The sequence below is a fragment of the Pezoporus wallicus genome, unplaced genomic scaffold, assembly GCF_028554395.1.
Source record: "Pezoporus wallicus isolate ANWC-B61680 ecotype Strahan unplaced genomic scaffold, APGP_CSIRO_Pwel_v1 contig_14689, whole genome shotgun sequence".
In the NCBI taxonomy this organism is placed as follows: Eukaryota; Metazoa; Chordata; class Aves; order Psittaciformes; family Psittacidae; genus Pezoporus; species Pezoporus wallicus.
In genome coordinates, this window is record NW_026637698.1 from 362,526 (window position 1) to 380,214 (window position 17,689).

The following is a 17,689-nucleotide window of genomic DNA, read 5'->3' on the forward strand; positions in this document are numbered from 1 at the left end:
TTACATGGCAGATGCTCTGAGCTCATTTCAACATGAGCTTATCAGCTGAAGTTATCCCATTTACCCAACCTTACAGTTCTTTCAAAAGTCTTATTTTGTACTCTGGAGAATTCCAGTTTTTCCTATTCACTGACAAACCTAAACCCAGCAACATTTCCAAAGCACAGAGAAAAGTATTTAATGAGAAAAAGATAGAAGTGTATATAAAAAGACTCTGATACAAGCCACTTCACAAAAATAACCAAAAAAATCCAATAAAAAAAAAGAGAGAGGGAATAGTGAAACAGAAACAGACAGCAATACTTATATTTACATTATATTAAGAGAATAAATTTAATCAAATATAACATCTCACTTGGTTTTCAGGCAACCCTTCCAAAAGAGGGGTTGTTACAGTAAAGATGGAACCAGAGTAAAAATACATTTTCTGTTTTAGACAGTAGTGGATATGACCCTTGTGTTGCAAGATGCTTTCAGAGACTACCCAAAACCAGACAGATTAAAAAGGTTCCCAAGCGCTGACTGTACATTGCTCTGGCGGGAGCAGTTCAAAAGCAAAGCCTGTATTTCTGCCAGCTTCATCATACACAAGTTCATCAGCATCATTCATTTGGACAGAGGCAAGTAAGTTTAGTAGGTTTAACAATGAACTCCAGTCAAGTAGTAACCATACACCTAAGGGAATCCTACTGCTCTCTCCAATGTCTTTAAGTCCACAAAGAAACCTTCCACATCGCTTCATTTTAGAATGAAATCTGATTTTGAAATACATAAGCCGTTTTCCCACATTCCCAGTGCAGTCACAAACTCAAATCCTGCCACACTATAAAACCAGTTTTCCTTTTCAACCAGAAGCAGAAGAGCTTCTCTCCAACATTTAAAGTAAGTTCTTCCCCACAGCTCCTAGGAATAGTTTAGCAATGGAGAGAGAACTTATTAAAAAGTATTAAATCCTCAACAATACACAAGTAGGTTGAGACACACTGAGAAAAATCCTAGCAAATCAGTCTACACATGGATACTCTCACAGGGCCAAAACACATGTATGTGAACCACAACTGCCTTTACGAAAGCCAGCATCTCTCAGTGTTATTTGTGATTTCCATGGATCAGCAGCTATGAGGGCAACAAGAAGAGTTAAATAGTTAAGCCTCCACCAAACATGATTAACCAAAAGCAGCTGAAACTTCAGCGGGATTAACTGTACAAACCAGGGTGAACTCATGTAGTCCAGGACCCGCCCCATCATTTACGGTCATTTTCTTCCCTCATACTGAAGGCAACAGTGCTGTAGATCTTATGTACGGACGGACTATGTTTTAGTCTAGGACAACACACTGTAGGCATATAACACAGATAGCAGCAAAGTAACTTTCTGTCTGTTTGGGAGTTGGACTTCTTTTCCTTTTTTTCCTGTGGTTTTATTTTTTTGAAAACAAGAAAGTGCTTCAGAGCTCTGGAAAAGCGAGCAGGATCAGAACTCCTCATGGACATTACGTGCATAGTCCATAAGCTTGCTGCCTGTGAAGTACTCGCTGTATTTCAGGATCTCTTCCAGCTCTAAGTGATGGTTTTGATTTTCATCTGCTACTGCTATCATTTGCTTCGCTTCATTTAGGGCATTGTATTCATTCATAGGATCCATATATTCCTAAAGCAAATAAGAAAACTATTGTCAATGACTAAGCACACGTTCCTACACATCAGAATGATGAACCTTAGCTCTAGATAAGCTTCAGCAATTATGAGACCAACTAAGCCATCCCAAAGTGAACATAAGTCATGGAAAAAAGTGGTAGCACAGCTTTTTAACGGGCTTGCTTCTGTTCTCTTTGCTATTTTTCCATTCATTGCTCCCTTGGCTGTTCTAACAGAAATCCAGATTTTCTCACAGCTTATGTCAAAGTCTACAATAAAAATATCTTTGACGTACTGGTTGCAAACTGAACTATCAAATCTGGTGGGGTTTTGTGAAGAAATGCCAATTCAAAATGAAAAAGTGGCATGCTACTGATCTGCATGACCAATACAGATGTATTTTCTTGTTTCTTACATATGTTTTTAGAATGATGTTGGATTTAAAACTGTCTTGCTTCATTTTAAACCTACAGGCAGACATTCTGAGGTCAAGTCTCAGAAACAAAGCATTCTGCTCCTTTACCTAACCTGAAACAGATAAATCGTTTCCAAGCAGTGCACTTTTAGCTCATGATGTAAAAGACTTAAGATCATCTTCAGTTCTTTCCAGACGTGACATATGTAAGAGCATGTGTCTATGTGCAGACACGTATACAAAGACTTCACACTAAAATGGCTATTTTTAGAAGAAAATTATCCATTAAAAGGTTTTAACATTGACTATGTTACAAAACAACTGTTTATCCATACTACCACTATGTTCATACCCACGTTATTTGCATCCTGAGCTTTTGACTTTCAACATTCACCCTGTCTCAGGGAGAAGATGAACATTTGAGAGGTTCTCCTTTCACCTGCCTATGCTGCAGTATGAATTCTGCTACTCAAAGTATATTCCTGCAGCCAGAAAGGGAAAAAAGCCAGAAGTGAACCACAAACCTCTTCCATTGGCCACAAAACTGCCACAACTACAGGGTGCAAAGTATTTTGTGTTGTTTCATAGACTCTTCTGCAGACAGAATTAATAGAAGAAAGGGTTTTGAAAAACACTCTAAAAGAGATCTCTGCTATTTTCTAGGCTCCTGGGCCCCAAGGTTTGCTGGTCATTGGGGCTTTTATGGTTTATTTTGGGGTTGTTTTCTTTAATACATAAGTTGCCCGTTACTCCTTTTGCAGCTGAAAGTATGACTCACTGCCCATTACCCAGGGCACCTGATGAAGGTTGTGACTTGCTTTCATATGCTCCATACCCATGTAAGTGTCTCTGTGACAAAAAAAAACTAAAAGCATACCTGTGAATAACAGTTAGGATACAAAAACTTCCCCTCTGCTTTAACAAAAAGTATAACACTATCTGCAAGCACTACAGAACTATACTATAATCCATAGTAGACACACACACTGCACTGTTAATTCAAATATTTTTGGACTTCATACTCTCTAAAACAGTTTCAATCCTGTATTTAAAATCCTGCTATTGGCTTTATAAGCACTAGAACTGTTTGAGGAAGACTTACCTCCAGCTCTTCCATTGTGACAATACCATCGTGGTTAGCATCAATCACCTCCTCAAATTCCTTTCTCCTGTCTTTTACCCAGTCATCATCAATATCTTGAGCTTGCTGGTTCTCTACAGTACCAACAGGCAATGAAATGAACTCTGAAAGGGTGAGTTTCTTATCTCCGTCTTGATCTACAACAGAAGGACAGAGGAAGTGAAAAGTGTCTGCTGAATGCCCACTGAGAAATTCCTTCCTGTCTGAGATGTCACTGGTACAGTCTGCCTGGTTCCAGCAGTCCACAACCCTGACTGTAGCAGAGAATAGTTTCCATTTATAGCTTTGGATAGCCAAAACTTCTCTGCGTTATGGCATACATACAATGTTTTAGAAGGCTAAAAAACATAGGAACAGACGAATCAATAAGAGGCTTTCTGGATTTGAAGGACACACCAGGCGGCAAGTTAAGCCTTTTTCTTTTTTAATCTACAATCCACGCAACAGACATTTCTTGCAGCTGTATCCAGTCTCCCCTCGTGTTACCATTCACATAAATTACCCCTCACAAATGACTGTACTGGAGTTGGTTTGGCTGTGTGCTTCACATAAGTATCACTGGAAAGTCTTCATATTTTTGAAGCTAACAACTAGCAAGGTCATAGCTCTCTTTCTCTTTACTCCAGGTGTTCTAACCGTTTAAATAAGCATCACTAGTGACTCAATAGGAAAAAAAAGTGCCAATACTTATGAATTTAAGGAAAAAAATACTATTTTCTTAGGAACTTCAACCATTACTTTCCACATTCAGGACTGTACATCCCAATTCTTGCTCAGTTGCTGGGCTGGGGAAATATGAAACTATAACTGCCCTCCTCATGGAGCACTCACATGAATGTATTTTACAGTATGTTACTACTTACAAAACCTTTTCTACTGTTGCTACAGTGACCCTCCAGTGCAGAAGCACTTCAGAGTGATGCAGCATCAGCTGAACTTCTTTGTAGAAGTATTCAGTGTATCTTTCTAATATACAATAAATATTGTGCTGTTCTTTAACATCCAGAGACTAGTCTTGAGAGAGGCACGGACAACTCCAGAGATGACAGCATTAACAGTTTGTTTTTCTTACTGACCACATTACAAAGCATGTAGAACAGAGCAATTAAGATATGCCAAAATTTCAGATAGACCCATGACAGTGCAATGACCTAACACCTACCCAATAAAATGGTTTGCAATTAAACAACTCTCAAGAAAGAGAGTTGGCATACCTAAATCTCGGATGATTTCTTTCACCATGAACTTCAGCATCCCCCTACTATGCTCTGGATGGAGAAATGACAAGAACTCTTCTTCATTCAACATCAGATCAGGAGGTGGGTTGTCAGCTTGGTACCACCGATCCTTCAGGTTATCTAGAACTTCCTGTGCTAGAAATGTAAGAAGAAGATTAAAGCTATCATGTTCAATCTACTTAAAGTTCTTCAAATATAACTTCCTCTGACACTGAATTGTTTAAGCAAGGATGACCAGCTCAACACCCAGGGAAAGCAGGAAAACAAAATGCAATTAGTTTAGTCTAGTTTGTGCTAGCAAAGGTCCTTTAACCAAATAACCAAACTGAAATTAGGGATGAAAGCAAAGATTTAACTACACCAGTATCAAACCTCAGCATATCAAGTGAAAAGTATCATCCTACCAGCACTGTTAGCTGGTTCTGGTAGGAGGTATGAATAATCCAACTTGCTCTCCATTCTTAATTTCATATTTTGAAGCCCATTACCAACAGAAAACTTTTGCCTGCCTGAATACCAGTAGTACCTTAGTACCTTTCTTCTGAACAAAACATCTTTTTTTTCTACATTTTTTCTACATTATGTGTACTTAATGGTCCCGAACATAACTAAACAGGGAAAAAACACCTGTGTGCAGGGTATTCTTTTTCTGGTGTAGGCATTTTCTAAATGACACAGTGGAAAAAATACTGCCTGTAACACACGCTGCGTATCTGCAAACTACACTAACAAACACAAAGCTGAAGCAATTGCTGCTCGCAAGTCTTAAAAACACTCTGAAAGACTACAGTCTTCATACAAACTTTTTTTATTACTTTAATAAACTATCTTAAATAGCTCCTGCATGCTCTTGGTTGCTGAGTTTACACTACTAATTGCAATAATACAGTTGCAATGAAGAGTTAAGTCTTCAGTGAATGTTTTGTTGTGAAGAGTGAAGAAAACCTTCAGAGACTGAATATGAATCTTAGGGCAAGCTTGTAAAAGGCAAGTTTTAGTTACGCCAAGGACATAAGTAACCACAATAAACAAATCACTTGCTTATGGTCTTCCAGTGTAGCCAACCCCAACTGTTAGAAGTCACAAGTCAGTCTCCCTTTTGCCTACCTTTCCTACTCGGCCTTAAACGAAACTCAACTGTCAGTCATCACTGAAACCTTTATTTAACCCTAAGTTAAATGAAGTTGTGTCCCTAGTTTTGCCCTGGCACCCAAACTGCAGCATGCTTCTGTGCAGGACTCAGAACATACCTTAAGATCCACAAGTTGTTCTTTTTTATTATACGGGCCAAAACAAAAGTACCTTTACATTGCATTATAGCATGAAAACAAGTTGTGCCTATCCTCCTCAGCAAGCAGTAGACAACTAATGTGACTTTCCCAAACAATGCTTGCTACCTAGGTAGAAAGAAGATTATGTACCCATTTCCCTTAATCAGCAAATCTTTAATCTGATGAGCATTCCTGTAAACTGCAGTTAACCACACTGCCATAGAATACGCTGCACAGGTGTTTTCCCTGCCAGAAAACTCAAAGGCCCATTTGCATTTTAGTTGCTTTTTGATAAATGGAAAATATAACAACATAACCCACTTTAAAATGACTAATTCCTGCAAGGAAAGGCTAAGGTTGCGTGCTTTACTTAACAGTAAGTTTAAAAACCCTTTTAGATGGCGAGGCAGAGAGATTACTTTCTTGTTGCCAAGTTTATAACAAGCCAGATTCAATCGAAAGTTTCAGAAGTAATAAGGAAGAAACAATCTCACTAACCTAAAAAATCATTCTCTATAAAGAAAACTCAGATGAAATAACTGCTAGGCAACCTTCTGCTATTCCAGTATGCTCTGCAGTGCCTAAGCCCGCACCTATTTAAACGTAACACTGGTAGCACATACACCCCTTCTCAATTTTAGAACAGAATTCTTTATAGCAGGTCCCTTTCGTTTGGAGCAAGAAGGGTCCTAGCTCCTCAATTAACAATGTAAAGGTTCACAGACAACACAGGTCTGACAAATTTTGGCAGACTCTTAAATGTAACTACCTGAGAATTATTCAAACAGGCAGTAACAATTAAGCAATTAATTTTTTTTTAGTGTTAAGGTAGATTTGAGTTAGAAAGAAATCTAGTGTTTCTGTGTAATGATTTACACAGTCTGTATTTGTGAAGAAGCAGAATAACGAAACATTAATCTCATTTTAAGAACAGTTTTGACACTCAGGTTTTAGGAATGTAAAAGAAAAACATACACCAACGCTCTGCACTTACTTTCTTCATCTATTTTCAACTCTTCATTATTTTTGATCTTCTCTGCAATCTCTTTTTCATTAAAGCCTTTGCTTGCCAAAAATTTAATTTTATATTCATCCCAGGACACATGGCCTGTAAGAAAGAGCCATATCTCAGACACAGTATCACATGCTTAACAACAAACTTTCTTATCACTTAAAATAGTAGGTGCTAAATTCTTTTGGCTCACCTCTATAACCATCACATTAAGCTTTATGAATGGCAATATGAAAATTATCACCTAATTTATGTTTTAGGCCACACAGGCCTTGTGAAAATAAGCCATTTTTGTCACCATCCTTACCCCATCCCTGGCAGAGCCATAATTTCCTATGACCACAAGTGAAATAACACAACAGACAATACAGAACTACCACTCTGACTGGAGCACGTTACTTCTTTGCTTTATTGTCTTGTGTAGGGATCAAATCTCATGATTACATGCAGACCAAAAGAACTTGCATTTTGTCACAGCACATTTGAAGAGCAGGTTTGGCTACTGGCAAGAGACTGAAGACATCATCAGGAGATGGAGGAAATCATTCATCTTACCATCACCATCAGGGTCCACAGCTCGGAAGTGCATTTTATTCTCTTCCACAGCTTCCTGGAAGTGTTCATCTGTCTTTTCCATGATCCAGCGCTGCATCTCTTTGGCACCTATCTTTTTATCATTATTTATATCCACCCTGCAGATGAACAGCAAACAAGAATTAGATTTGGAGACTGACGGGGACAAAGATGTAATGTATTTTTAGATTGTAACTTATATACTTTATTCAACAGTAATATAGGTTGCTATAGAAAAGAGTATTTATAACCCTCTCTGAGAAGGTGTTTATATTTCAAAGAATGTACAAGTAGCAAGTTAGTCCTTTATTTCGTAATTAAACTTAAGTCATTACAACACCTAGGTTACTACCCAGTGAAAAGCATTCAGCCATACTTCACTTTGGTGTAAGTTAACTCATTTCAATATTAGGTTTTTCAGTAAATTTCTGAAGTACAGGAAACCAGAAATACACCAAATTAGTTTATTTCATATTAGTTCAGAACTGCCAACTGCCAGCTGCTGCAGACTGTCATGACTGAAAAATTTCTTCTCTAACATTACCTCAATTTATCTTTCTAAGTCCTTTTTACCTTTATCTTCCAAGAGCTGCCTCCCTGTGCCTGCCTAGGTGTCAACTGCCACAACCATTAAAAACAAGCAAAATGGTACTTCTGCCAAGAAAGGATGGACCAGGCAATCCTTAAGGTCCCTTCCAACCTGGTATTCTGTGATTCTATGAAAATATAGAGCAAGGACTTCCAAACTGTTTAATACTTTGAGCTACAGAACTAAACTTCTTCTACCTGACTGACCGCTTGGCTTTGCGAGCGAAGATTTGGGAAGGGCTTTAACCATGAATACTACAAGCACGATGACCAAGGGCATGTGGGGTATCCAAATCTGGTAGGAAAAAAAGGCTGCTTAGGCAATCAGGAAGTGTCCGACCACGACTGTCAACTCCTGAGCTAACTCGAGCTACCCATGCGCTGGTCCGCCCACATAAAACGTTGGATCTGCAGCTTCCCATGTGCTTTGTCACCTACCGCTTGGACCCTCACCTGTCCATACAGACAAGTGAGAATAAGCCCTTCCAGCCTGCACAGTGGATTTAGGTGAAACGCAGCTAAATTATCAGTAAACATCCAATCTGACAACCCATTTTATTCCTTGATGGACTACCAATACTGCTTTATTGTACTCAGATGCACTGCCACACCAGCAATTCCATTAATGGGTATTTCATTAAAATGCAATAATACACAAATTACAGTTGAAGACCAAACACAAAACCATAACATGCCACTTCAAAGGTTTGTTTTTTTCTGAGGATATCATTAAGTATTTATTCTGAAACAATACATTATTTAAAATCAAAAAGCCATCACTAACACTTAGGAGGCAAGATTCTATTTAGAGCACACCAAAAACACTCTTGTTCAATTAGAACAACAAACCACCATAAACACACACACAAAAGAAGAGGGGAAAAAAAAAAAGCCAAACACACACACAAAAAAAACAGCTTAACTTTGGCTTTTTTATCTGTTTGTGTTGCTGTCTTAGCAGTACTTAAGTGTTATCATTGAAATTCAAGTTATTAAATGTGATTTCCTTTTAAATGTCAACTAAATGTTAAAAGCTTAAGCCAAATAACTCTAATCTTCTACAATACTTAGCTCTAAGAATAAATACAGAAAGAGTGGGTTTAAATATTGTATCACATCTTTCCTCACACATACGAGCACGTTCATTATTAGTAACTTTTCAGTATGACAAGACCAGTAAAATGGCCACACTCCACTCCCACCACCCTGCACGTGCACGTGAATAAATGTGGAGCGTGATATGGAACAGGTATCGTCAAAAATGAGCAGAGAAAACAAAGCATTTCTCCCTCAACATTTAACATCCTAGTTTCCTTAGATCAAAGCTATCAAACTCACTAGTCTCTAACTGTACTTTCCATATAAATGACATTGTAACTGGGGACAAAGGTAAGAAACATCCCATTTATTGCTCTTGTAGGTCATGAAAGTATACCTCTGTTCTGCTACCAGAGAGCACAAGAAGTCTCCAGTGACTCAGATTTTCATGAACTAAAAGACATTCACTGTACAAGGGGAGCTGAAATCCTTCTGCTGGCCATAAACAGCACTTCTGCTTCCAAGAGTCATAAATGACTGTATGAAATAGCAGATGTGGTCCTGCTGCGAGGTTACCACCTAAGGCAATAAAAACAAAAGACTGGCCATGCTTCCTCAGGTAACCATCTCATACAGAACAGGCTACTGAAAACGATTCCACTAGTAATGGCAAGCTTAGATAATTACACATGGCTGAACAATCTCATACTGGGAAGTAATGGAAAACCGATTTTAACACTGAGATGGGCAATCAGTTTTCTAAGGCAGACAGGCCTGAGCACACAAAGGATGCGAGTAAAGAATGGTACCTTCTAACACGCTCCTTAAAAAAAAAGGCCAAAGAACAAGTACTGGTAAGAAAGAATTTAAGATCAAGAAAACAAGAGGAATCCAAGCAAGGGTATCTTGCCAATTTACAACATACTGGGGGGAGCAGGAAGGCAGTGTTCTTACCCAGAGGACTAACGATAACTATTTCCTTGAGTATCTAATGTGTATCACTTTAGAATTGGTTTGTTTCATCCAAATAATGAAACACAGATCCAGGATTTTTTTAAGAACAGAAAACAAAGCAAAGCTCTACTTTAGATGGTAGGTTGCAAAATGCATTGGATGTACATTTAAATGTGTGGGTTAGGAAAAACACAAATCAGGATGCACCCGTCACTTAAAAGCTTCCAATGGCATAAAGCATAAACAGGTTTTTAACTGATTAACACAAATCTGTAATCTAAACCAAAGATATTAAAACGGGAATACTTAAAATGTCACTTCATTCTTTATTCTACCTGCTATTGTCCAACATTGGCTGTCATTACCAGCACCTTCCCACCACAGACAGAATGAATACCAGTAGAAATAAATGCTGTGGCAGACTACAAGGCAAACTGAAATTAAGAAAGGGGGCATGGATATTACCCAAACCACTCTCCCCTTGTAGTCCAAAGACAAAGAGTCCCAGCTGTGGAGTCTATCAGAGCTACACTTACAAGCACTGGGGGATTCAGGAGTTCTGCTTTAGGAAAGACTAAGTTTATGACTTTTAAACAAGGGGAATGAAAACCAAAAAGCCTCTGTACACCACAGGAGCAAGCAGAAGGCTATTTAAGCCTGCGTCCTGATGAACGACCATCAGGGTAAGGCACTTGGCTAACACAGAGCTTTCCATTTTTAAATCGCCACTAGGACAGCTACCCAATAGCTGAAAACATCAGCAAAATGCAACTGATAGAAGGCTATGCAACTTTCAGACTCACAGAGGTAACTCCATCACCACAAATACACTCTGTCAGAAAGTACACACATTACAGACTTCTTCACTTCATCAGTTTTGTTCAGTACATGCAATTTAATTTACAAGTTGTGACCCTCAGAAGCACCAAACTGAAGCCTAGTACCCAATGCCATTGATTTAGCAAAATCAGCATTACCATAAACACACCTGATTGCTTTCAATATCCTTCCACCTCCCCTGCTATCAACACCCACCTTCACAAGCCAAACTACACCATACAGTAACACAATAGAGAACCCACAGATTCCAGGCTGATTTAAACTATATCAGTGAAGACAAATTTAGACTTACTAGTTTTCCACAGACGTTCATACTATTTCTCTTTTCAGCCTTTAAGAGTGTGTCTAGAAAGCAAGTGAATTCCTCAGAGTGCTCTTCTACATTTCTAATCTGATCATCTGATGGAATGTAATTATATCCGAGTGAAGTTGATCTTGAATCCAACTGCTTTTAAGCTGCTTAAGACTCTTTCATCACAAAGAGGCAGAAATGGAGTTTGCAATTTGTGAATGACAATCACTAACCACCCGTTAAGTGTTTCCAATAAACATACAGCAATAAAGAAAATGAAATCTTTTGAGCACAATCTTAATTTTTGGATATATCCTACCAATGAAGTGAGTGGTCAGAAGCGCAGACACAGTAATAAAGGATTCTGCTCTATATGAGAAAGGCACTCTGGTTTGCCTGTTTGATTTACCAACTTTATTCAGGAGAACACCAATGTTATAACTGATATTTTTTCACTGTTAATGAAAAGTTTGCATTCAAGTGCATCCCCACACCATCATGGGCATTAAAAGCACCGATGTAATCGAAACTGTTCTAATAAAATTAATCCTCCATTGCAAAAAGGCAAACAAAGCAAATTCTGCCACCTATTGCCTAAAATATGCACTGACTTCGATTTCCAATTCCATTACTTTAAGTGACCTCCAAGCACCTGACAGTTCATCAGCTCACACAAACCTTACCTAGCACAAGAAACGCTTTAAAAAAGAAAAAATGCTTGAATGTCTAGAATTCAGTATTTTTACACCAAGATATGGACACAGGCTTTGAAAAGGCTACAAAAAGAAAAAACTAATCTTTCTATTCTCATGCTTCATTCTCTTTTCTAAATTCTAAAGAATTAAATGTTAACAACGCTTCATACAGAAAACTGTCACATGGATTTCCACATTCTTGGTATATGCAGTTGGGCACAAGTATTTTTACCCTTCATGTACTTCATTCAAACACTGACACTTTAGACACTCAGCATCTACTAGGAAGTTTTATGAACAAAAGCAACTGTTAGTTTATTTACCACACTCTTACCCATATATCAGTATGTTTTATCATACCATTCCATTCTCACTCCTGAGGACGGTTTACACAGATACGGTAATACCTTAGTAACAAGAACACAGTGCTTACAGTATTCTGCTTTCCCCCTCATCATCACAGGTTTTGAGCACTACAGAAAAACTTGCAAATTTTACTTGAAATCAGAGAGAGGCTGCACTGCTCGTGGCAACGTACATAAACTTACTTGGAAAAGATGACCATGAGCTTCTTCCTATTTCTTCTAGGTTCTGAGTCTTCCTCAAACTCTTCCATCTCTTTTCCTAGGAAAACTTCTTGATGAAATTCCTTGTTAAGGTGTCCATCCATCTCCATTTTGACCCCGTTCAAGTGATCTGGGGGCAAGATCTCATTCTCATCTTTACTGTCAGCGGGCTTTTCTTTGAGGGCTGAATTATTTGCAGGCCTTGCATAAACATCCATGAGGAGAAATACAAACAGAAGGGACAAATACAGAGATCCCAAACTGCAGAGAAAGGCCTGTCTTGACATCATTTTTTTTTCCTTTTAATTCAAAGTATTGGCTGCTTAAATCTCTCTGAATGGATTAAATGATCTAAAAACAAAAAGGAAAAAGCAGAGGCAAATTCAACTCCAGAACATTATATCATTAATAAAACTTCTAAAATCCAGAATCTATACACACATTTCCTATGAAAGAATTAAAAAGCCTGTTAAATAATAAATATGCAACAAGTGATTAACTGTGCTTGTTTTCAGCCTGGACAACTGTAACCTCTGTCAGAGGACTACAAGAAAGATGGAGGGGGACTTTTGACAAGGGCCTGTAGGGATTGGCCAAGTGGGCTTTAAACTGATAGAGGGGAGATGTGGATTAAACATTAGGAAGGAATTCTTCCCTGTTCAAGGCCAGGTTGGACACAGGGGCTTGGAGCAAACTGCTCTAGTGGAAGGTGGCAGGGGGTTGGAACTGGATGAGCTTTAAGCTCTCTCCCAACACAAAACATTCCATGAATTTGGAAAGTCTGAGAGACACAGGGTTATAAAAGCCACCACAGAAGGGGAGCTGGAAACACGCAGGAAACAGCCGGCAGGAAAAAGCAACCAAAGGGGCGGACCTGTCATGCCCTGCCTGCCGGCGTCTGAAACCCTCTGCCACAGAGGAGTTCGCACACACACACAGGACCCCGTTAGAGCGCTGAGGAGCACAAACCCCCCACAGCCGGGAGGCCCAGCCCCGGGACAGGGAAAACCCACCCGGCCAGCGGGCAGGAGCCACGGATGGAGAAGGGGAGCCTGGCACGCACTCACCGAGAGCTCCGGGTGCCCTTTTCCTGCAGGAGGGGGAAGCAGCCTCCGAGAAGAGAGACGGAACGGGCCCGGCCTCGCTGCCCCGGCGGCTCCGCTCGGAACGACCCCGAGCCCGCTCCCGCCCGACGAGCACGGCCTGAGGGAGCGGGAGGGGGGCGAGGGCGCTGCGCGGGAACTGCGTCAGGACGCCGCGCGTGCGTGAGGGGCGGCCAGCGGCCATCTTGGAGCAGGGCAGAAAGCGCCCTGAGGTGAGGCAGCCGCCATTTTCCTTCACGGCGGGCCCGGTGAGGAGAGCGGGCAGAACTCGCTCAGTGCTGAAGAGCTGAACGTCCTTCCTCACATGGAACCAAATGGGTTGGAAAAGACCTTGGAGATCATCAAGCCCAACCGTTTGCAGCACTGCCAAGGCCACCGCTAACCCATGGCACTGAGGACCTCGTCTACACAGTGTGTGAACACTTGAGGGTCAGTGACTCCAGCACTGCCCTGAGCACCCTTTGGGGAAGGAATTGTTCCTCAGCTCCATCTAAACCTCCCCTGGTGCAGCTTGAAGCCATTTTTTCTCGTCTATTACTTGTTACTGGAGAGAAAAGACCAACCTCACGTCACTACAACCTCCTTTCAGGCAGTTGAGGAAAGCAGTAAGATCCTCCCTGAGCCTTCTCCAGCCTAAACTCCCCAATTCCCTCAGCCGCTCCTCATCGTTGTGCTCCAGGCCCTTCACCAGCTTTGTTGCCCTTCTCTGGACCTGCTCCAGTGCTGAAGACAGCCTCTCCAAAGCTACCTCAGCAAACCGTGCTCCTTTTTACCTCAGTTAACAATAAAGCAGAACTCCAGGCGTTATAATTCCCTGTCAGGACGCTTTTCCCTGGCCATACGTCCATCTCCAGCTTTGCGCTTATTTCCCACCTATTTTCCTTGGGAGCCCTTAAATTACTGTTTTCTCTACATAATGCGGTATTGGCAGTCCTTATGGAATCAGGACGTTACCTAACACGCAGCTCCTTTCACAAGACTACGTGCTAACTGTGCCACAAGGACGAGCAACCGCCACGCACCACAGGGTAACCACCTTTGCTCCCCTGCCTTCCACAGCGCGCCCGGAGCCACAATGGCACCGCCTTGGCTTCACATGCCCTGCTCCAAGATGGCCGCCGCAAGGCGCCGCTGTCTACGGTCAGGTGGTGCGGGGCGCGGCCACGCCTCCTGCTCCTTCCCGTACAAGGCCAGCGGCGAGCGGAGCGGCAGCGGCGGCTGCACACAGCGAGCCCCGGCGGGAGGCCCAGCAGGTACGCGGGAGCCGAACTGGTCCTGTCCCGGCGCTTTCCCGAGGAGAAGCAGGCCGGAGGCATGAAACCACCTCTGAGGCACGGCGAAGCGCGGTGAGGCTTCCCGCAGGAAGCTTGTCCCCTCTCGGCGGCCGTACGCGGCTCGGCCTTCTGCCGTTCCCGCCTAAACCTTGGTGAAGGGGCCTGGAAGGGAGGTCGAGGTCCCGCGGCCATGAAGCCGCTGCGGCTGCTGTGCCGCCACAAGACGGCCCTAGGCCTAGGTGGGCTCTCGCTCTTCGCCGTGGTCCTGCTCTACCTGGCCAAGTGCACCTCCGAGGGCCTCCGTCCTCTGGCAGCCCCCCGCGGGCTCCCGCACAACCAGCCCGCGGCCCTGCCTCCGCGGGGTGCCCGGGGACCGCACCCCCCCGCAGCCCCGCCGCCCTCCCCTCAGGAGACCGCCTTCGTGGCCGTGCTCATCACCAGTGGCCCCAAGTACAGCGAGCGGCGCAGCATCATCCGCAGCACGTGGCTCTCGGGCACAGGGCGCCCACCTCACGATGATGTCTGGAGCCGCTTCGTCATCGGCACAGCGGGGCTCGGGGCAGAGGAGCTCCGTAGCCTGGAGCTGGAGCAGAGCCGGCACAGAGACCTCCTCCTCCTGCCGGAGCTGCGGGATTCCTACGAGAACCTGACTGCTAAAGTCCTGGCCACGTATGTGTGGCTGGATCTGCACCTGGACTTTCAGTTTGCCCTAAAGGCCGATGACGATACCTTTGTCCGCTTGGATGTGCTCGTGGAAGAGCTGAGAGCCAAGGAGCCACGTCGTCTCTACTGGGGCTTCTTTTCCGGCCGCGGTCGAGTGAAATCTGGTGGCAAATGGAAGGAGAGTGCCTGGGTGCTCTGTGACTACTACCTACCCTATGCTCTGGGTGGTGGTTACGTGATTTCTGCCGATCTGGTGCACTACTTGCGTATTAGTAGGGACTACCTGAACATGTGGCAGAGTGAAGATGTCTCCCTGGGCGTGTGGCTGGCTCCCATTGACGTGAAGAGAGTGCACGACCCTCGCTTTGACACTGAGTATAAGTCACGAGGTTGCAACAATAAGTATATAGTAACTCATAAGCAAAGCATTGAGGACATGCTGGAAAAGCACCAGACCCTGGCTAAAGAAGGAAAGCTCTGTAAGGAGGAGGTTAAGCTCAGGCTTTCCTACATGTATGACTGGGGAGTGCCTCCTTCACAGTGTTGCCAAAGGAAGGATGGCATCCCTTGAAAGGCTGAGGAAGGAGAAGGCAGAATGGTGGTGGACTCTTGGTCACTGTTGGGGAGAATCCCAGTAACTAGGGCTTAAAGATTACTCTAAAGATTTTGCACGTTTCATTATGTCACAATCAATGAAACCCTGAAACTCCTAAGAGCTACTGATGTGGGATGATGCAGAGATGCTTAAAAGAAAAAAAGAAATAGATGACAAAAAGCATGGAAAGGCTCAGATGACAGGATTGAAGGCAAGTAACAGGTTGCAAAATTTGGATAGTACAGAAAGTTTGGGGGGGGGATAACTTCAATGAAAAGTCGCTGGAAAATTTATTTGTTAAAGAGCATGACTGGCCTTTTTGCTGGCTATAAGATTATCAAACTAGCATCTGCTGTTTATTTCTTGGCAAGGAAAAGTGGCAGCTTGGCAAGGTTTGAAGGTTCTAGTGGGGCTGCAAATCAGCTGCTAATGCCAGTGGGAGCAGGTGGCTGGTTATTGACACAAGCAGTCAAGTGAAGGGAACAGTTTTATGGAGGATATTTGTGTTAGGGGAGGGAGAAAGCCTCTTTCTCTGGCCAGTGCTCCAGTTTACAAGAATGGCATTATTAGACCTGTATAACTTGTCTTTAAGCTTTTTGTTGTTTTAAAGAAATAATGTATATAAATTACCTGGCAGCTACAGGGTAAGTCAATATTTAAGAAGGTGGATGACTTACGGTATTTGGCAGATATAGAACATATTATCTCATTTTGGGGGCAAATAATTAGGCTATGAAGCTAGCCTTGTTAGGCATAGGTGTTTTTTTGCTTATCCTCCTGTATATGAAGAAACATTTCCTCTCCCACCAGTAAGTAATCTCACTGCTGACTACAAGGTCAGACACTGTAAAGTGTAAATTAGCAGGATTAGATCGGTGGAAGCTGTGGGTACTTCAGCTAAGAAAGTAAACTCTGAGTGTAGTCAAGAGAAATTGGTTCCCCCACCACCCAAATTCCTGTTTGGGGAGAGCCTTGTCTCTCTTTTTGGGAGATACATTGCAATCTAAGGAAAATAATCCAACAGCACCAGCAACAGTCACCTGTAGATGCTCAAAGCTCAACTCTATGAATTCCCTCCTTCTCTCCAACAGAACTTTTAGTGGAACTAAAAATAATAGCACACAAGGTCTAAGTGCTCAATTGACTCATCAATAAGTGGGATCATGACCCTTAGTCCTGTCTACGCTACAAGTAATTCTTGTACTGACAGAGCTGGACAGTAAATGCAGACAGGACAATCACACAATCTCACCATGTTACTTATCTTCAAACCCTGTTTATCATTCAAACACTTTTGAAAGGCAGGTGTTCCAATACACAGAAATCCTTTCTTTCTCAGCACTAGTACAGAGCAACTGACTTCCAGTAACCTTTGTCAGCATCAGATCTTTCAGTGTAAGCAGAGTTTTCACTTTTATGCCTTAAGGGCATTCTTAATGATCAGTTTTACTGTTTGTTGCACACTGCACTTTGACACAATTCCATTTCCTCCTCCCCCAAGGTCAGTGTCTGCAGGAGGACACTAACTGCAGAATAATTAAAAGGAAAAGGGTGCTAATATCTTTCTAACAAATTAGCAAGTTAGCAACTCATACCAAAGGAATCAAGTATGAGGGGGGTTTGTTACTCTTCTCTTGGTATAATCCAATTATTGACAATTAAGGAAAGTTTTCTGCAGAGGATAATTGTCTATGTTGAAAATTGGAATGATTCTTTGACTTCCTTCCAAAACAAGATACCGAAGAAAAAGTAAGTTATTTTAGCATGTGTCCATTCTAATGCATGCTTATGTA

The 17,689-nt window shown here is 42.2% G+C and overlaps 2 protein-coding genes across 2 annotated transcripts; one reads left to right on the top strand and one right to left on the bottom strand.

The window, feature by feature from the left end:
- Positions 1-303: 303 nt before the first annotated feature.
- On the bottom strand, positions 304-13,563 carry SDF4 (stromal cell derived factor 4). The gene is made up of 7 exons (XM_057407241.1): positions 13,329-13,563; positions 12,244-12,612; positions 7,271-7,407; positions 6,698-6,811; positions 4,409-4,567; positions 3,156-3,331; positions 304-1,651 (listed from the first exon to the last, which is right to left on the bottom strand). The coding sequence occupies exons 2-7, from the start codon at positions 12,549-12,551 to the stop codon at positions 1,475-1,477; spliced, it is 1,071 nt and encodes a 356-aa protein (XP_057263224.1). The 5' UTR covers positions 12,552-12,612; positions 13,329-13,563; the 3' UTR covers positions 304-1,474.
- Positions 13,564-14,759: 1,196 nt separating this feature from the next.
- Positions 14,760-16,158, top strand: B3GALT6 (beta-1,3-galactosyltransferase 6). The gene has a single exon (XM_057407242.1). It carries the CDS (start codon positions 14,829-14,831, stop codon positions 15,870-15,872), a length of 1,044 nt encoding a protein of 347 aa, XP_057263225.1. The 5' UTR covers positions 14,760-14,828; the 3' UTR covers positions 15,873-16,158.
- Positions 16,159-17,689: the final 1,531 nt, after the last annotated feature.

What these genes read in the sequence shown, in the direction of transcription:
- SDF4 (XM_057407241.1), bottom strand. Translation starts at nt 12,551, where the DNA reads ATGATGTCAAGACAGGCCTTTCTCTGCAGTTTGGGATCTCTGTATTTG. An exon ending in CTCATGGTCATCTTTTCCAA is followed by an intron (nt 7,408 to 12,243) that starts GTAAGTTTATGT and finishes GTTCATCTGCAG; the next exon opens with GGTGGATATAAATAATGATA. An exon ending in GTTGAAAATAGATGAAGAAA is followed by an intron (nt 4,568 to 6,697) that starts GTAAGTGCAGAG and finishes TTACATTTCTAG; the next exon opens with CACAGGAAGTTCTAGATAAC.
- B3GALT6 (XM_057407242.1), top strand. Translation starts at nt 14,829, where the DNA reads ATGAAGCCGCTGCGGCTGCTGTGCCGCCACAAGACGGCCCTAGGCCTA.